This window comes from Ranitomeya imitator, chromosome 2, assembly GCF_032444005.1.
Source record: "Ranitomeya imitator isolate aRanImi1 chromosome 2, aRanImi1.pri, whole genome shotgun sequence".
In the NCBI taxonomy this organism is placed as follows: domain Eukaryota; kingdom Metazoa; phylum Chordata; class Amphibia; order Anura; family Dendrobatidae; genus Ranitomeya; species Ranitomeya imitator.
In genome coordinates, this window is record NC_091283.1 from 240,550,895 (window position 1) to 240,572,196 (window position 21,302).

Sequence of the window (21,302 nt, forward strand, 5' to 3'; positions counted from 1 at the left end):
CAAACTGAGTGGAAAGAGGAATGGAGTGATCCATGGATTGGATCTATACACAGTAAATCAAGACACCATAAAGGTGAGTGGATTCACACCTTGGGAAACTAACTACTACACTCAGAAGTCTGCGCTTCCCATTTCTCTCCCTATCATCCCCTCTTGTTTTATAAAGAAAAATATATGAAAAGAAAACAATCTCAGAATCACCAGCATTCGTTGAAGCATTAGAGTTATGATCTCATAAAGTGACACTGGTCAGAATTGAAAAAATTGACCCGGTCACAAAGGCAAAAACAGGCTCTGGCGCGAAAGGGTTAATATTTTGCTGCACAACCTTTTGAGGCAATCAAACGATTCCTTTAACTGTCAATGAGACTTCTGTACCTCTCGACAGGTACAGTGGGGCAAAAAAGTATTTAGTCAGTCAGCAATAGTGCAAGTTCCACCACTTAAAAAGATGAGAGGCGTCTGTAATTTACATCATAGGTAGACCTCAACTATGGGAGACAAACTGAGAAAAAAAAATCCAGAAAATCACATTGTCTGTTTTTTTAACATTTTATTTGCATATTATGGTGGAAAATAAGTATTTGGTCAGAAACAAATGTGACGCCCAGGAGACCAGGATACCCAGCACCGGACCAATGGAGTCTGTCTCTTGAGGGGGATGTCACGGGTGGCTTGACCCGGTGCTGTGGCCTCAGGCAATGCACAGTGTAAGGGGTATCATGAGGGGACAGGCACTTACTTGATCAGCAGCAGGTTCTCCCAGCGGTGACGATCCCGATCCTGGATAGATGGCTATTGTCCAAATGAAAGACTGAGGCACTGAAACGTTTAACCAGTTTACTTTAACATAAAAGGATTTACAACCAGTCCTGTCACCGGAGTCTGTATGGGAACTCTGAGTTACTTTGACCCTGCCGGGGTCTTCGCCTCTTATTGTGCGCAATTTCTGTGTGGCCCTGCTGCTGTATGTGAACTGGCTGCCGGCCCAATCTGTCCCCTCCGGGTCCTGGTTCGACGGGCAACCCGAGTCCTTTTATCGGTTTACCCCCTCTGGGAGTACCGCTGAACTCTGTGTCTGTTGCTGCGTCCGGCCCTAGTGAAGCTGATATCACCTCACGTTTTTCCGGTTGCTGTATTATATGTAATGAATACAACCACGGATCCGGTATCCGTCTTTGCGCCTGTTCTGGGTAGTGATTAATGCTACCCGGTTCTCACAATGTCCTTTTTCTCTATCCCTCTTCTCCTCAGGCTGGTGATTTAGGCCTGGAAACCGTCATAGGGCTGTTAGAAATTCAACTGTATGACCTCTCACTTTCAGCTCCTTAGCCCAACTGCCATTTCTTCTCTCAGACCAGAATGGATCAAGGGGAGTCTCTGGAGCTCCCCCTTCTGGCCGGAAGTGGTAGTGCAGTCTTGCTATTTTAGTATTTGTACTTACTGTCAGTAACTATTTTTGTGTCAAATACCCCTAGGGGTGCCACATTCCCCCTTAGTTAAGAACAGTACTCCGGGACTGTGGGACGATAACATTTTGAAATAACAATTAATATGTACAGAGTCTTAAAAATGAAAAGTTACAAAAACCACTCAAGGAAACAAAAATAGAGTTCTGTAAAAAGTCACTTCAAATAGCGTACATTAATACAGTTCTATCCTTGAAGGTATTAGGAAAGGCACTGCACTTTGTGTCCAAGAATTTAGTTCCATTTTTCCAACGGAGTTATCAATATAAAGTCTAAAGAAAGTTCAAAAAGAGCAAAAAGCAAAGTTCAAAAAGCAGTCTTTCCGGAGCTTTGATTTAGTGCCTCCGGGCTGATAAAAAGTTCAAGAATATGCAAGAAGTTCATACAGACAAGTCTCTGTAGGCACTGGGCTTAAACGTTGCAGACTGATAACAATGACTATACTACATTTTCTGTTTAACTATATACGGCATAACATATATACAATTCACATTATGAGCTTTATAGTTGGTAATCTGCATACCTGGCCGGTAATTGACCCTGGGTACTACGCTGTGATCTACGTAATAGCGGTGTTTCTTCATGTGGTGTACTACTGTCTACTGCGGATGTAGTATCTGCCCGCTCTGCTAAAGATAATTCCACGACTATGGAGTTGGCAAGTCCACCGTGAATGGGATTACTCTGACCAGGAATCTGTTCTTCCTGGCCTGGAACCTCCTGTAGTACGGGGTCAGCCTCTTCCTGTCTTGGGACTTCTGGTATTGGGTTCGGTGTTGGATAAAAGGCCACCATGGGAACCACTACTGCACCATGGTATGTTAGTAGGGTTTTGGGAAAGTCTCCTATACAGGTGTGATACACTTCCTCTTCTTTTTCCTTTACTTTTTGAACCTGTATGGGTTGAATAACTTCTGGTTCTGGCTGGACAACGTCTGGCTCTTTCAATGCTTCCGGACATAATTTAAGATTGTCTCTTGACACTAGTACAGATGTTAAGCCTCCGTTTTTGCTAATGAGACACATTTTAGGATTATCCACTCTTGTTGGTAAAACTGTGTAGGGTACGGCTTCCCACTGATTGTCCAGTTTATTGGTTCGACGATTTCTCTTGAGCACTTGGTCACCCGGTCTTAATGGGGTCGCTAGAGCATTCTGGTTGAAAGTTCGCTCTTGTCTGTCTCTAGTTTGCTGAAGGCTTCTTTCCACACTCTCTTGCACTTGGTGATACTGCTTTTGCCGTATGATATCCCAATTGGAGTCTTGAACTTCTGCGTCTGGTTTCAGAATTCCCATTTCTAGATCGATTGGTAATTGGCCGGGTCTTGCACGCATAAGGTAAGCTGGGGTGCAGTTGGTGGAGCTCACCGGGACATGATTATACAGATCCACCAAGTCAGGCAATTTCTCTGGCCATTGATTCCTTTCTGTTTCAGGTAAAGTCTTTAGTAGGTCTATTACAATATGGTTCATCTTCTCGCATAAGCCGTTTGTTTGTGGATGATAGGCCGTCGTCCGGATCTTTTTGCAACCATACATATTACAGAATTCTCTGAAGATCTCTGATTCAAAGGCTGTACCTTGGTCGGTGAGAACCTGTTCCGGATATCCATGGGGTCTACAAAAGTATGTTTGGAACGCTTTGGCTGCTGTTTTTGCTGTCAGATCTTTTACGGGTACTACTACCAAGAAACGTGAATAATGGTCCACGATGGTCAAGGCATAGACATAGCCGGACCGGCTTGGTGTCAACTTCACGTGGTCCATGGCTACAAGTTCAAGTGGTTGTTTGGTGATTATGGGCTGCAGTGGTGCTCTTTGGTTCTTTTGATCGTTTCTTCTGAGGTTGCACGGGCCACAATTTCTGCACCACTGTTCGATTGATTTTCTCATCCCGACCCAATAAAATCTTTCTCTTAGAAGTACTTCTAACTTTTTCCAACCGAAGTGACCAGCACCATTATGGTAAGCTTCGAGGACCATCTTCACATCTTGTTTAGGCACAATAATCTGCCAAACCAATTCATGTGTTTTCGGATTGGTGTATCTTCTACAGAGCTTCCCTTGATACAGGAACATTTTGCCTCTCTCTTTCCAGAGTTGATGCGTCTCTTCTGGGGCATCCTCATCGGGATATGCACTTTGCTCAGTCAACAGTTCCTTCACCAACTTCACAGCCGGATTGCTGTCTTGGGTGTCAGCCCATCTATGGTGTGCTAACGGATTAAAATTCACCTCTTGTTGTTTCTGATAGGTACTTGACTGATGATGTTTTGCCTTGGGACGATGGAAGGCTGGTAGTTCAATTTCTTCAAGCTCCCCCGTTTCCTCTTCTACATCTCTCAAGTGTGGCATCCGGGATAGGGCATCGGCATTTCCATTCTTGCGACCTGCTCGATACTTGATTATGAAGTTGTAATTAGATAACCGGGCTATCCATCGCTGTTCTAACGCACCTAATTTGGCTGTGTCCAGGTGGGTCAACGGATTGTTGTCAGTATAGACAATAAATTCTGCAGCGGCCAGATAGTGTTTGAAACGCTCCGTCACAGCCCAAACTACTGCCAGTAGTTCCAATTTGAAGGAGCTGTAATTTTCTGAATTTCTTTCAGTAGGCCGGAGCTTTCTACTTGCAAAGGCGATGACTTTCTCCCGACCTTCTTGCTTTTGTGACAGCACCGCTCCTAGTCCCACATTACTGGCATCGGTGTAGAGGATGAAAGGTTGATGGTAATCTGGGTATGCCAGAACCTCTTCTCCGGTCAGTGCCTTCTTTAGTTGTTCAAAGGAGTCTTCCCTTTCGTCGTTCCACTGAAAAGGAGGGTTTCGGTTTGAAGGTTTCTTCGTCTGCCCTACCAAGGTGTCTTGCAAGGGTGCTGCCAACTTGGTAAATCCTTTTATAAATCTGCGATAGTAACCCACCAATCCCAGGAATTGTCTCACTTCTTTTGCGCTGGTAGGTCTTGGCCAATCCCTTATGGCGCTTATTTTCTCGGGATCTGGTGCTACTCCCTCCGAACTCACGATGTGTCCCAGGTACTGTACCTTTGGCTTGAGAAGGTGACATTTGGATGGCTTGACTTTCATGCCATACCTGGATAAGGCTTCGAACACTTCTGCCAGGTCTATTAAGTGTTGTTCGTAAGTCTTTGAGTAGACGATCACATCATCTAGGTACAGGAGGACGGTCTCGAAGTTCTTGTGTCCGAGGCAGCATTCCATCAGCCGCTGGAAGGTACCGGATGCGTTGCAGAGTCCGAACGGCATGCGATTAAATTCACATAGACCCATTGGTGTGGTGAATGCCGTCTTTTCCTTATCTCTCTCAGCCACAGGGACTTGCCAATACCCGCTTGTTAAGTCTAAGGTGGAAAAATAATTAGCAGATTTCAAAGCAGTTAAGGACTCTTCTATCCTAGGCAAGGGGTAGGCATCTTTATGGGTGATGTTATTAATCTTCCGGTAGTCTACACACATTCTCATGGTTCCGTCCTTTTTTTTGACAATCACTAGAGGGGCCGCCCAGGGGCTACAGCTGTCTCTTATTACCCCAGCCTTTTTCATTTCCCTCAGCATATCTTTTGCACATTGATAGTGAGCGGGCGGTATGGGTCTATATCTTTCTTTTATTGGGGGATGGTCACCTGTGGGGATTGTGTGTTCTACCCCTTCTATCCGTCCGAAGTCCAATGGGTGTTTACTGAAGACTTGTTCATATTCCGTCACTAGCCTATACACCCCTTGTTTTTGATGGGTAGGTGTTGAATTTATGCCCACGTGTAGCTGTTGGCACCAATCCTCCATTTCTCCATCTGAGCCATTGCCTTCCACCTGACAGGTTGGTTCTAAGGGCTCAATGGTTGTGATGGCATTGTTGTCAACAGTATATAGCTTTGCCATTGTAGCATACCTTGGCAAAGTGACCTCTTCCTCTCCACAGTTCAAAAGTCGTACCGGCACTCGTCCCCGGTGTACCTCGACTATCCCTCGTGCTGTGAGTATAGTGGGCCTGCTGTCGGTGTACACTGGTTCTATTAAGGCTTGATAATCTCGTCCCTTAGTACCAATGGCTGCTCTACACCATACCAGCATTTCTGTTTTTGGTGGGATTACAATAGACGTTGGATCACTTACCCTCACACTGCCGATTTCTCCACCTGCAACTTCTACCTGTTGCCTTAACATCAATACTTTTATTTCCCTCCGGAGAACTCTCTGCTGGCAGGATTGGGCAGTTTCAGCAATTTGCTGTAAGACAGAAATGACTTCGGAAAAGCAGTTCTCTAACACATTCATTCCTATCAATACAGTTGGTTCACAGTTCCGCCGGTCAACATCAACAACAATTATACCCTGTTTCTTCAGTTCTACTTTACCAATCTTTATGGTCATCTCCCTGAATCCTAGTTTCGGTACCAACTTACCATTACTGGCCCATATATCTAGTTCAACATCAGAGGGCCCTTTATCAATATCTGCATCAGCCCAGTACCTCTTATAAAGGATATACGGTATAGATGAAATCTGGGAACCTGTGTCCAGCAAAGCGTTGAGGGGCATTCCGTCAAGCACGATAGGGATAATGGGTCGTCCTCCGATGTACCTGTCGTGCCAGGGTGTTGGGCCTTGAAAGTTCATTCCTGCGAAGCGGCCCGCATTCCCAGGGGATTCCCGTTTAAATCACAATCTCGTGCAAAGTGGCCCGGCTGCTGGCAACGGCGGCAAATGGGCTGTCCATCCGGTTGGTAGCGGTCGCGGGGTCGTCCTCTCCATGTCGGGTATCTCCGGGGTCTCATCCATGGAACATCCTCTCTACAGTTTGCCAACTCCATCTTGTGTCCTCTCATCTCCTGCATGGTTTTAGCCATTGAAGCAACAACATCAGCTAAAGAGTCAAGCTTTTGTTGAAGAGCCTCATTAGTACTGGGCCCCAGGGGCTTAGCAATGGCCCCAGACATAGCTGATGTCACTGGCACTCCCTGTTGTTGAGGTGCCTCTGCCATGGGTTGCGCAGGATCCTGATCCCGAGGTGCCTCTGCCAGCTGGAGACGTATAGTGCTCTCCTTTAATTGGGCAAATGTCAATTCAGGGTTCTTAAAAACAAGCATGCTCACATGCCCCCGGTGAGAAGGGGTGTAGAGTCCCTCAATAAATTGATCTCTTAGCAGTTTATCCGCTCCGGTGTTAAAAATGGGTTCAGCCAGTGTAAGTGATTTAAGGGCTTCCTGCAGGTTTAAGGCAAAGTCTCTCACGCCCTCATTAGCTTTTTGTTTGCAATTAAAGAATCGTATTTTAGCTTTGCTGCTGGCAGTGGTTTCAAATGTAGCTTTTAATCCAGCAAATATGCGTTCAACAGTGCCTTTTAGATCAGCTGCCCATGCTGTGACTTCTCGCTTAGCATGGCCACTTAACTGCATCATCAGGAGACTAACACGCTGAACTTCACCCACAGGGAACATGTCAAAATGGGCCAGCATCTTTTCTCTGAAATCGTCAAGGGTATTAGGCTCACCTTCATACATTGGAAGCCATGGGCCACCCGGGGTATATGGCATCAGCACCGGCATGATGGGCGCCACTCCTTGCACCACTGCGCTGCCGGACTCTCTATCGACACTGTCTTTCAGCTGCATTAGCGTCGCCGGATGCTGCGGCGTCTCCGTGCTGCGACATACTGTGCCCCCTTAGTTAATCCGGACCCTTCCGGTCCTCCGCTTCCGTCGGGATAGTGTAGATTCGTTCCGCTGTACAGCAGGATCGATTTTCCCCTTGCTCTGATGTCAGAGCGCTCAGCTTGGTGCCGCCCACAATGACACGCCCCCTGCTGCTCCCACCCACCGCGCTCTGTAATGGCGGATTCTGAAGTTTTTCAGTTAGACTGGGGCTCAGGTGATGGCGTAGCTCAGTTAACAGTCTCGTGCCTAACGGTTATGAGGTGATTACCTCAGGGGATGGCGGCCATCTTTACTCCATTATAACCAATGGGGAAAAGTCACTTTCAATAGTTTTCAATGGGGAATGGATTTTTCTTTAATAAAGTCAATTTTCAAGATTTTTCATCCCAGTTTTCACAGTTTTGGGCTCCAATCACGGCACACAATACCCGGTATACGGGCTGGCTAGATCCTGTTCGTGACGCCAATTGTGACGCCCAGGAGACCGGGATACCCAGCACCGGACCAATGGAGTCTGTCTCTTGAGGGGGATGTCACGGGTGGCTTGACCCGGTGCTGTGGCCTCAGGCAATGCACAGTGTAAGGGGTATCATGAGGGGACAGGCACTTACTTGATCAGCAGCAGGTTCTCCCAGCGGTGACGATCCCGATCCTGGATAGATGGCTATTGTCCAAATGAAAGACTGAGGCACTGAAACGTTTAACCAGTTTACTTTAACATAAAAGGATTTACAACCAGTCCTGTCACCGGAGTCTGTATGGGAACTCTGAGTTACTTTGACCCTGCCGGGGTCTTCGCCTCTTATTGTGCGCAATTTCTGTGTGGCCCTGCTGCTGTATGTGAACTGGCTGCCGGCCCAATCTGTCCCCTCCGGGTCCTGGTTCGACGGGCAACCCGAGTCCTTTTATCGGTTTACCCCCTCTGGGAGTACCGCTGAACTCTGTGTCTGTTGCTGCGTCCGGCCCTAGTGAAGCTGATATCACCTCACGTTTTTCCGGTTGCTGTATTATATGTAATGAATACAACCACGGATCCGGTATCCGTCTTTGCGCCTGTTCTGGGTAGTGATTAATGCTACCCGGTTCTCACAATGTCCTTTTTCTCTATCCCTCTTCTCCTCAGGCCGGTGATTTAGGCCTGGAAACCGTCATAGGGCTGTTAGAAATTCAACTGTATGACCTCTCACTTTCAGCTCCTTAGCCCAACTGCCATTTCTTCTCTCAGACCAGAATGGATCAAGGGGAGTCTCTGGAGCTCCCCCTTCTGGCCGGAGGTGGTAGTGCAGTCTTGCTATTTTAGTATTTGTACTTACTGTCAGTAACTATTTTTGTGTCAAATACCCCTAGGGGTGCCACACAAACAATCAAGATTTCTGGCTCTCACAGACCTGTAACTTCTTCTTTAAGAGTCTCCTCTTTCCTCCACTCATTACCTGTAGTAATGGCACCTGTTTAAACTTGTTATCAGTATAAAAAGACACCTGTGCACATCCTCAAACAGTCTAACTCCAAACTCCACTATGGTGAAGACCAAAGAGCTGTCAAAGGACACCAGAAACAAAATTGTAGCCCTGCACCAGGCTGGGAAGACTGAATCTGCAATAGCCAACCAGCTTGGAGTGAAGAAATCAACAGTGGGAGCAATAATTAGAAAATGGAAGACATACAAGACCACTGATAATCTCCCTCGATCTGGGGCTCCACGCAAAATCCCACCCCGTGGGGTCAGAATGATCACAAGAACGGTGAGCAAAAATCCCAGAACCACGCGGGGGGACCTAGTGAATGAACTGCAGAGAGCTGGGACCAATGTAACAAGGCCTACCATAAGTAACACACTACGCCACCATGGACTCAGATCCTGCAGTGCCAGACGTGTCCCACTGCTTAAGCCAGTACATGTCCGGGCCCGTCTGAAGTTTGCTAGAGAGCATTTGGATGATCCAAAGGAGTTTTGGGAGAATGTCCTATGGTCTGATGAAACCAAACTGGAACTGTTTGGTAGAAACACAACTTGTCGTGTTTGGAGGAAAAAGAATACTGAGTTGCATCCATCAAACACCATACCTACTGTAAAGCATGGTGGTGGAAACATCATGCTTTGGGGCTGTTTCTCTGCAAAGGGGCCAGGACGACTGATCCGGGTACATGAAAGAATGAATGGGGCCATGTATCGTGAGATTTTGAGTGCAAACCTCCTTCCATCAGCAAGGGCATTGAAGATGAAACGTGGCTGGGTCTTTCAACATGACAAGGATCCAAAGCACACCGCCAGGGCAACGAAGGAGTGGCTTCGCAAGAAGCATTTCAAGGTCCTGGAGTGGCCTAGCCAGTCTCCAGATCTCAACCCTATAGAAAACCTTTGGAGGGAGTTGAAAGTCCGTGTTGCCAAGCAAAAACCCAAAAACATCACTGCTCTAGAGGAGATCTGCATGGAGGAATGGGCCAACATACCAACAACCTTGTGAAGACTTACAGAAAACGTTTGACCTCTGTCATTGCCAACAAAGGATATATTACAAAGTATTGAGATGAAATTTTGTTTCTGACCAAATACTTATTTTCCACCATAATATGCAAATAAAATGTTAAAAAAAACAGACAATGTGATTTTCTGGATTTTTTTTTCTCAGTTTGTCTCCCATAGTTGAGGTCTACCTATGATGTAAATTACAGACGCCTCTCATCTTTTTAAGTGGTGGAACTTGCACTATTGCTGACTGACTAAATACTTTTTTGCCCCACTGTATTTTTGATCCACTACTCAAGAGCAAACTGCTCCAGGTGTCTCCTGTCTGAAGGTTGCCTTTTCCAGACGGCATGTTTCAGCTCCTTCCAAAGACGTTCACTAGGATTTATATCAGGGCTCACAGGAGGCCACTTCAGAATAGTCCAATGTTTTCCTCTTTGCCATTCTTGGGTGATTTTAGCTGTGTGCTTTGGGTCATTACCCTTTTGCAAGACCCATGACCTGCGACTGAGACCAAGCTTTCTGACACTGGGCAGCACATTTCTCTCTAGAATCCCTTGATAGTCTTGAGATTTCATTGTACCCTGCACAGATTCTAGACACCATGTGCCAGATGCAGTAAAACAGCCCCAGAACAAAACAGAGCCTCCTCCATGTTTCACAGTAGGGACAGTGTTCTTTTCTTGATCTGCTTCATTTTTCTGTCTGTGAACATAGAGCTGATGTGCCTTGCCAAAAAGTTCAATTTTTGTCTCATCTGTCCATAGGACATTCTCCCAGAAGCTTTGTGGCTTGTCATCATGTAGTTTAGCAAATTCCAGTCTGGATTTTTTATGATTTTTTTTCAACAATGGTGTCCTCCTTGGTCGTCTCCCATGAAATCCACTTTGGCTCATACAACGACGGATGGTGCGATCTGACAATGATGTTCCTTGAGCTTGAAGTTGACATTTAATCTGTTTAGAAGTTTTTCTGGGATCTTTTGTTACTATTCGTATTATCCATCTCTTTGATTTGTCATCAGTTTACTCCTGTGGCCACGTCCTGAGAGGTTGGTTACAGTCCCATGGATCTTACATTTCTGAATAATATGTGCAACTGTAGTCACATGAACAACAAGTTGCTTGGAGAAGGTCTTATAACTTTTACCTTTAACATGTTTGCCTATAATTTTCTTTCTTATCTCCTGAGACAACTCTTTTCTTCGCTTCCTCTGGTCCATGTTGAGTGTGATACACACCATGTCACCACACAGCACAGTATCTGTAGCCCTATATACAGGCCACTCACTGATTCCAAGATTGTAGACACCCGTGATGCTAGTTAGTGGACACACTGCGATTTAACATGTCAATTTTGTCACATTATTTTCAGGGGTCCCATCATTTCTGTCCAGGTCTATTTCATGAGGTTTATTTTTTGGTTAAATTCTGTGGAAGCATGGTTGAAAAGCAATGTCTGACTTTAACTTGTTTATTTTCATAGATCTTTTATTTCTTATTACTTTTGTCAGATTCAAGTTATTTCTGTGACCATTGTGGGTTTTTCTGTCATTAAACAAGGGGTACCAACAATTTTGACCACATTGGTACAGATTATAACCCTCAGTGAATTAATTTATAAAATGGAATCACGTTATGAGGATTTCGACTATTCTGGTTTTCTGTCATTTAGTCATATTAGGGCTTCTGCATATGGTGTGTCCAATCTCATCTGGGATCTGTTCCTGCTGTCCAGCTGGAGTAATCTGCTCCCTACTTCAGCCAATTGGAAAGTACCACACCCTACTAAAGCTCAAAGCACATGGGCGGAATCTGCCAGAAACAGCGCTGTTCTCCTCTGGTTCAGTCCTCTGTGCTCAGCTTGTGTATTTGTTTCCTGCTGTGACTGTGGCCCGTTTACTGACTACTCTTGTGTCTTCTGATTCTGTATTCTTTCCTTCTGGTTCTGACCCAGCTACCTGACTATTCTTCTTGCCATCTAATACCACAGAATAGCAGGTAACACCATGGTCCAAGCCTAGGGGTCCCAGTGTAAATCCAGATCCATGTAATGGTGATAAAGGGCGATGAGCAAGGCAATCCTTGGGATATGGAAAGCAGAGAAGATAGTGCCAAGCATGTTCATGGTGGAGATCTTTTGAGCTGCCAGTTGACCACGAACAGTGCTCCCAATACATTGTGTCTGCAAACTATTCCAGCTAGATCTGCATTCAAACAGCTAAATGGCGCTCCTTCCCTTCTGAACACTGCCATGTGTCCAGAGAGTAGTGTACAATCGTATGTAGGGTATTGTGCGAAGGTGGAAAATAATTTGTAAGATCCATCTGTTTTCTATTATCCTTTGTGAATAATTCCAAAGTTATCACCACATAAAGTGACACACGTCAGATTGTAAAAATGGGGCCTGATTAAGAACACAAAACTGGCTGCGGGAAGAGGATAAATCAGAGGATTCTGGACACTACTGTAATCAGAAACTGACTATAGACAATAACATCTACTGAAATGATCAAACTGAGCAGTCTCCATCAGTAATAAATGAGCAGCTAGTGGTGAAACCTCTCTGGGGTAATTAGAGCACGGGGCTCGGTGACTTCACAATCTAAACTATCGGAAGCTCCAATATTTTCTATCAGATGAGTTTCAAGAAGAAATATTACACATTTAAAGAGAACTGTGTAGAATAGTGCAGAGCGGAGATGTCTTAAAGGGAACCTGTCAGCAGGATTGTGCTCAGTGACTACAGACACTGTCAGGTCGGTGCCGTTATACTGATTACACCGATACCTGGTGATGAAATCCGTCTTGTGGTTGATGTTTAATTTGTATTTGTAGTTTTCAGTTAATGAGATTCTCGTGCTCTGGGGCGGGGCTGTGGGCGGGGCTTTATGTGGCGTCTGATTACATATTCATCTGTATTGGCTTATGACAGGTCACTGATCCCTCACTGACCTGCCCCCCCTGTCATTTTGCTGGATGTAATTTTTTTTCTAAGCCTCCCAATAGCCACAATATTATAGGCATTATCAACAATAATATCAACACTATTATATGTATTATGTAAAAATGGGGGCAGGTCAGTGAGGGACCAGCGACCTGTCATAGGCCAATACAGATGAATATGTAATCAGGGCACCACATAAAGCCCCGCCCACAGCCCCACCCACAGAGCCCGAGGATCTCATTAACTGAAAACTACAAATACAGATTACACAGCAGTAAACCAGAGTTGCATTCATTATGGTGGACCATTGGAGCTACTATGAATCCTGACCAGAAGATTAGAGGAAATAATATTGCTCCCAATTTCAGGAGAGATTGTGCAGTAATCTGAATTTCTTAGGATCATAAACAATGTAATTTATGAGGCGGAGTGAATCCATGAAACCAGGGCTGGAGCCAACACATCTCCTGCAGGCAGGAATAAATGTATATTACAGCCATCAGCCACGCACAGCTCAGAGATATATCATGGCACCGGTGTGATGGGTTTATGTAGATTACCACAATCCTCCTGGAAGTTAGTAGGTTTTAATATAAATTGAAAAGTCCGGATAAAGGGAAACTCTGTTATTGTCCAGAAATTCACACTTGGCCTCACTGCACATTTAATGTTGTCGATCATAAAGTGAAGTTTGGCCAGAAAGACTGGACCTGGTCTTGTAGGGACCATATGATCACATTCAGCAGCACAGAAGGGAGAGAAGGGAGATTCATCCGATAAGATCTCAGGGTTCTAGGAAGCCAACAGCATCATTACCCTCCGCTTTCTCTTACAGGCCCATCAGAATATTTTTCTTCAAGTGATTTTCTATCTTGTCAGCACATTCTACGTACGCTGTCATTTGGCTTTATAGTTCACAGATCTGGGCAGGTAACAGCATCTCCTAAACCCAGGGGGTAGGTGGATCTACCAGGTTGTAAGTTCTATAGAAAAGGGCTTTCAATGACCAACGCTATTTGAACAGTTTTGGGTGGAGAATGTTCTGGTCTAGAGGCAAAATGGTGATCATGGTAATACGGCCGGACTATACCACCGATAAAGCAGTCACAGCCGGTGATGAGAAGAATCTGTGACTTCTCTGCATTTAGTGGTTACTACTCACCTGGGTAGCCATATGTAGGAATCTCCTCTTTACACCACTCATCCCCCCTCACATATGTCTCTGTAGTATTAATATGGGTCAGATCTTCACCCTGAAACAAATATTATAAAAGTCATCGAAAGATGGAGAAGTCACATCTATGATCAGCTCTAATCCTGCCATCTCCACCGTTCTCATTACACAAGTATAAAACATAAAATACTGGTGGATAAAACAAGACTGAGCACAAGACCTTCACCGGCGTCTACACATCATAGGGTAGATCTCCTGACACCTTCTCTCCATCTACCTGATGGTCCTGAGGAGCATTGGGATCTTCTTGGTTACAGTCCTGTGGAAGAAGAGGACGGGGACATCTCTCTGGTGTTGTCCTCTTACTGGATAGATCTGGAGGAAACACATACAGGGAGTGAATTCATTCTTTACATACAGATAATTATAGGCCGTGTGTATTTAGTCCTGTCTATTACCTGGAGATGTGAGGGGCGGGGGAACCTCCATTATGACGTTCTTGTACAGATCTCTGTGTCCTTCTAAATACTCCCACTCCTCCATGGAGAAATAGACAGCGACATCCTGACACCTTATAGGAACCTGACACATACAATGATACCGTCATCCCCCGATCCCTTCATAGTGTTACTGTATAATGTCCCAGCATTCCCAGCACTGTCACCTCTCCAGTCAGCAGCTCAATCATCTTGTAGATGAGTTCTAGGATCTTCTGGTCATTGATGTCCTCATGGATCAGGGGATGAGGTGGAGGCCCCGTGATTGGGCTCAGGGGTCTTCCCCATCCCTCAGACACAGGGTCCTGACAGCGATCACTAGAGATCTTCTTCACCACTGTGTAATCCTGGTAATGGAGAGACACATTAATAAATCTCACTACAGACATTTCCAGAGTCCTCACCTCTCCAGTTCTGTCCATCTGTTATTCCCATAGATAAGAATGATGTAATGTGACGTCATCAGAATCTCTCACCTCTCCAGTAAGCCGGAAGAGGATCTCTAGGGTGAGGTGTAATATCCTCTCCGCCATCTTGTCTCTGTCCAGATCCATCTTTGATGGGTAAATCAGGAAAATGTTGTTTTGTAGAAGATCTTCACTGAGAGGATCCGATATTGTAGAGATCTGAATGAGAAGATGAGCCGATGTAACATCATAAAAATCATGGGTAATATATGGGGCACACAGGTGACATTACTAATATATGGGGGCACATAGGGAACATTACCAATATATGGGGCACATAGGGGACAGTACTAACACATGGGGGCACATATGGGACATTACTAATATATGAGGACACAGGGGAGAGTACTAATATATGGGGGCACACAGGTGACATTACTAATATATGTACACAGGGGACATTACTAATATACAAATATATGGGGGCACATAGGGGACAGTAATATATGGGGGCACATAGGGGACAGTACTAATATACGGGGGCACATAGGGGACAGTACTAATATATGGGGGCACACAGGCAAAATTACTAATATGTACACAGGGGACATTACTAATATACTAACACATGGGGGCACATATGGGACATTACTAATATATGAGGACACAGGGGAGAGTACTAATATATGGGGGCACACAGGTGACATTACTAATATATGTACACAGGGGACATTACTAATATACAAATATATGGGGGCACATAGGGGACAGTATTAATATATGGGGGCACATAGGGGGCAGTACTAATATATGGGGCCACATAGGGGACAGTACTAACACATGGGGGCACATATGGGACATTACTAATATATGAGGACACATAAGGGAGAGTACTAATATATGGGGGCACACAGGTGACATTACTAATATATGGGGGCACACAGGTGAAATTACTAATATACAGGGGACATTACTAATATACTAACACATGGGGGCACATATGGGACATTACTAATATATATATATGTACACAGGGGACATTACTAATATACAAATATATGGGGGCACATAGGGGACAGTATTAATATATGGGGGCACATAGGGGACAGTACTAATATATGGGGGCACATAGGGGACAGTACTAATATATGGGGGCACACAGGTGAAATTACTAATATATGTACACAGGGGACATTACTAATATACTAACACATGGGGGCACATATGGGACATTACTAATATATGAGGACACAGGGGAGAGTTCTAATATATGGGGGCACACAGGGGACATTACTAATATACAAATATATGGGGGCACATAGGGGACAGTACTAATATATGGGGGCACACAGGGGACAGTACTAACATATGGGGGCACACAGGGGACAGTACTAATATATGGGGGCACACAGAGACCAGTAGTAATATATGGGGTCACACATGGGCCAGTAGTAATATATGGGGGCACACATGGGCCAGTAGTAATATATGGGGGCACACATGGGCCAGTAGTAATATATGGGGGCACACATGGGCCAGTAGTAATATATGGGGGCACACAGGGGGCATTATTAACATATGGGGGCACACAGGGGGCATTATAATAATAATAATCTTTATTTATATAGCGTCAACATATTCCGCAGCGCTTTACAGTTTAACAGTTTCAAACACAAAAGTCATAAGTAACAACGTTAACAATACAATAATTAAAGCAAAATAATAATTGCTTTAATTATTGTTAATATATGGGGGCACACAGGGGACATTATTAATATATTGGGGCACACAGGGGACATCTGACACCTTCTCTCCATCTAACTGATGATCCTGAGGAGCATTGGGATCTTCTTGCTTGCAGTCTTGTGGAAGAAGAGGACGGGGACATCTCTCAGGTGTTGTCCTCTTACTAGATAGATCTGGAGGAAACACATACAGCGACTCAATTCATTCTTTACATACAGATAATTATAGGCTGTATGTACACTGCTCAAAAAAATAAAGGGAACACTCAAATAACACATCCTAGATCTGAATGAATGATATATTCTCATTGAATACTTTGTTTTGTACAAAGTTGAATGTGATGACAACAAAAATCACACAAAAATCATGAATGTAATTCAATTTATTAACCAATGGAGGCCTGGATTTGGAATGATACTCAAAATCAAAGTGGAAAATCAAATTACAGGCTGATCCAACTTCAGTGGAAATGTCTCAAAACAAGGAAATTATGCTCAGTAGTGTGTGGCCTCCACGTGCCTGTATGACCTCCCTGCAATGCCTGGGCTTGCTCCTAATGAGGCGGCGGATGGTCTCCTGAGGGATCTCCTCCCAGACCTGGACTAAAACATCCACCAACTCCAGGACAGTCTGTGGTGCAACGTGACGTTGGTGCGAGACATGATGTCCCAGATGTGTTCAATCGGATTCAGGTCTAAGGAACCAGCGGGCCAGTCCATAGCTTCAATACCTTCATCTTGCAGGAACTGCTGACACACTCCAGCAACATGAGGTCTGGCATTGTACTGTATTAGGAGGAACCCAGGGCCAACTGCACCAGCATATGGTCGCACAAAGGGTCTGAGGATCTCATCTCGGTACCTAATGGCAGTCAGGCTACCTCTGGAGAGATCATGGAGGGCTGTGTGGCCCCCAAAAGAAATGCCACCCCACACCATTACTGACCGACTGCCAAACCGGTCATGCTGAAGGATGTTGCAGGTAGCAGATCACTCTACACGGTGGCTCCAGACTCTGTCACGCCTGTGTCCAGTTTTGGGCACCGGTGCTCAGGAAGGATATAATGGAACTAGAGAGAGTACAAAGGAGGGCAACAAAATTAATAAAGGGGATGGGAGAACTACAATACCCAGATAGATTAGCGAAATTAAGATTATTTAGTCTAGAAAAAAGACGACTGAGGGGCGATCTAATAACCATGTATAAGAATATAAGGGGACAATACAAATATCTCGCTGAGGATCTGTTTATACCAAGGAAGGTGACGGGCACAATGGGGCATTCTTTGCGTCTGGAGGAGAGAAGGTTTTTCCACCAACATAGAAGAGGATTCTTTACTGTTAGGGCAGTGAGAATCTGGAATTGCTTGCCTGAGGAAGTGGTGATGGCGAACTCAGTCGAGGGGTTCAAGAGAGGCCTGGATGTCTTCCTGGAGCAGAACAATATTGTATCATACAATTATTAGGTTCTGTAGAAGGACGTAGATCTGGGGATTTATTATGATGGAATATAGGCTGAACTGGATGGACAAATGTCTTTTTTCGGCCTTACCAACTATGTTACCATGTATGTTACTTGTGCTCAGTGTGAACCTGCTTTCATCTGTGAAGAGCACAGGGTGCTAGTGGCGAATTTGCCAATCCTGGTGTTCTGTGGCAAATGCCAAGCATCCTGCACGGTGTTGGGCTGTCAGCACAACCTCCATCTGTGGATGTCGGGCACACAGACCATGGAGTCGGTTTCTAACAGTTTGTGCAGATACATGCACATTTGTGGCCTCCTAAAGGTAATTTTGCAGGGCTCTGGCAGTGCTCCTCTTGTTCCTCATTGCACAAAGGCTGAGGTAGCGGTCCTGCTGCTGGGTTGTTGCCCTCCTACGGCCCCCTCCACATCTTCTGGTAGCGCCTCCAGCCTCTGGACACTACACTTACAGACAAAGCAAACCTTCTTGCCACAACTCGCATTGATGTGCCATACTGGATGAGCTGCACTACCTGAGACACTTGTGTGGATTGTAGAGTCCCTCTCATGCTACCACGAGTGTGAAAGCACAGCCAACATTCAAAAGTGACCAAAACATCAACCAGAAAGCATTGGTACTGAGATGTGGTCTGTGGTCCCCACCTGCAGAACCACTCCTTTATAGGGGGTGTCTTGCCAATTGCCAATAATTTCCATCTGATGTCTATTCCATTTGCACAACAGCATGTGAAATTGATTGTCAAACAGTGTTGCTTCCTAAGTGGATAGTATGATTTCACAGAAGTTTGATTTACTTGAAGTTATATTCTGTTAAATGTTCCCTTTATTTTTTTTTGAGCAGTGTATTTAACCCTGTCCTATTACCTGGAGATGTGAGGGGCTGGGGAACCTCCATTATGACGTTCTTGTACAGATCTCTGTGTCCTTCTAAATACTCCCACTCCTCCATGGAGAAATAGACAGCGACATCCTGACACCTTATAGGAACCTGACACATACAATGATACCGTCATCCCCCGATCCCTTCATAGTGTTACTGTATAATATCCCAGCATTCCCAGCACTGTCACCTCTCCAGTCAGCAGCTCAATCATCTTGTAGATGAGTTCTAGGATCTTCTGGTCATTGATGTCCTCGTGGATCAGGGGGTGAGGTGGAGGCCCCGTGATTGGGCTCAGGGGTCTTCCCCATTCCTCAGACACAGGGTCCTGACAGCGATCACTAGAGGTCTTCTTCACCACTGTGTAATCCTGGTAATGGAGAGACACATTAATAAATCTCACTACAGACATTTCCAGAGTCCTCACCTCTCCAGTTCTGTCCATCTGTTATTCCCATAGATAAGAATGATGTAATGAGAAGTCATCAGAATCTCTCACCTCTCCAGTAAGCCGGAAGAGGATCTCTAGGGTGAGGTGTAATATCCTCTCCGCCATCTTGTCTCTGTCCATATCCATCTTTGATGGGTAAATCAGGAAAATTTTCTTTTGTAGAAGATCTTCACTGAGAGGATCCGATATTGTAGAGACCTGAATGAGAAGATGAGCCGATGTAACATCATAAGAATCCTGTGTAATAATACAATTACTGGAGATAATAAGGGAAACATATGAGGAGATTTATTATTTTACAGTATTTAGTTTCCTTCTTTACATCTACTAATAAATCCTATATATTTAGGCCACAGACAACAAGTACCGTATATACTCGAGTATAAGCCGACCCCCCTAATTTTGCCACAAAAAACTGGGAAAACTTATTGACTCGAGTATAAGCCTAGGGTAGAAAATGCAGCATTTACCGGTGAATTTCAAAAATAAAAATAGATGCTCCATACCGTTCATTATTGCCCCATAGATGCTCCATATACAACTGTGCTATATAGAATGCTCTGCACCGTTGATTATGGCCCCATAGATGCTCCTTATAATGCTGTGCCATATATGCTCTGCACCTTTGATTATGGCCCCATAGATGCTCCTTATAATGCTGTGCCCCATATATGCTCTGCACCTTTGATTATGGCCCCATAGATGCTTCTTATAATGCTGTGCCCCATATATGCTCTGCACCTTTATGGCCCCATAGGTGCTCCTTATAATGCTGTGCCCCATATATGCTCTGCACCTTTATGGCCCCATAGGTGCTCCTTATAATGCTGTGCCCCATATATGCTCTGCACCTCTATGGCCCCATAGATGCTCCTTATAATGCTGTGCCCCATATATGCTCTGCACCTTTATGGCCCCATAGGTGCTCCTTATAATGCTGTGCCCCATATATGCTCTGCACCTTTATGGCCCCATAGGTGCTCCTTATAATGCTGTGCCCCATATATGCTCTGCACCTTTATGGCCCCATAGGTGCTCCTTATAATGCTGTGCCCCTTATATGGTCTGCACCTTTATGGCCCCATAGGTGCTCCTTATAATGCTGTGCCCCATATATGCTCTGCACCTTTATGGCCCCATAGGTGCTCCTTATAATGCTGTGCCCCATATATGCTCTGCACCTTTATGGCCCCATAGGTGCTCCTTATAATGCTGTGCCCCATATATGCTCTGCACCTTTATGGCCCCATAGGTGCTCCTTATAATGCTGTGCCCCTTATATGCTCTGCACCTTTATGGCCCCATAGGTGCTCCTTATAATGCTGTGCCCCATATATGCTCTGCACCTTTATGGCCCCATAGGTGCTCCTTATAATGCTGTGCCCCATATATGCTCTGCACCTTTATGGCCCCATAGGTGCTCCTTAGAATGCTGCTGGTGCTGCCATAAAAAAAAAAATAAAAATCACATACTCACCTCTCTTCTCAGGACGCCGGCGCTTTCAATAATTACCTGCTCCTCTGCGGCTCCGTCTCCAGCACTGACGCTCAGCAGAGGGCGCGCACTGACTACGTCACAGCGCCCTCTAACCTGAGCGTCACTGCTAGAGGACGCTGCAGACGGAGCCGGAGCGAGGAGCAGGTAATTATAGCGCTGCGCTCCCCTTACCTGCTGCGGCGCGGTCCCTGCAGTCCCTGGCTTCTCCGGCGCTGCAGCTTCTTCCTGTAATTGAGCGGTCACATGGCACCGATCATTTACAGCAATGAATATGCGGCTCCTCCCCTATGGGGGTGGAGCTGCCTATTCATTTCTGTAATGAGCGGTGCCATGTGACCGCTCAGTGCAGGAAGAATCTGCAGTGCCGGAGAAGCCAGGGACTGCAGGGACCGCGCTGGGAGCAGGTAAGTATAACTACACAGCCCCCGCTCCCCCTCCCCTGCTGACACCCGGGTATATGACTCGAGTATAAGCCGAGAGGGGGACTTTCAGCCCAAAAAAATGGGCTGAAAATCTCGGCTTATACTCGAGTATATACGGTAGTTTCTTCCTCGGAGTCGGCAGCTGAATACGTTTCTCATAGACTCATCTTCCATAACGCTAATTC

At 45.3% G+C, this 21,302-nt stretch overlaps 1 protein-coding gene across 1 annotated transcript; it reads right to left on the reverse strand.

Annotated features, from left to right (window-relative positions):
* Positions 1-16,356: 16,356 nt before the first annotated feature.
* LOC138667340 (gastrula zinc finger protein XlCGF66.1-like) lies at positions 16,357-19,389 on the reverse strand. The gene is made up of 4 exons (XM_069755571.1): positions 19,246-19,389; positions 18,937-19,116; positions 18,731-18,854; positions 16,357-16,557 (listed from the first exon to the last, which is right to left on the reverse strand). The coding sequence occupies exons 1-4, from the start codon at positions 19,321-19,323 to the stop codon at positions 16,370-16,372; spliced, it is 570 nt and encodes a 189-aa protein (XP_069611672.1). The 5' UTR covers positions 19,324-19,389; the 3' UTR covers positions 16,357-16,369.
* Positions 19,390-21,302: the final 1,913 nt, after the last annotated feature.

Coding starts and splice junctions, on each gene's coding strand:
- LOC138667340 (XM_069755571.1), bottom strand. CDS start 19,323: ATGGATATGGACAGAGACAAGATGGCGGAGAGGATATTACACCTCACC. Junction 19,117..19,245: donor TCTTCCGGCTTACTGGAGAG/GTGAGAGATTCT, acceptor CTCCATTACCAG/GATTACACAGTGGTGAAGAA. Junction 18,855..18,936: donor TTGAGCTGCTGACTGGAGAG/GTGACAGTGCTG, acceptor TGTATGTGTCAG/GTTCCTATAAGGTGTCAGGA.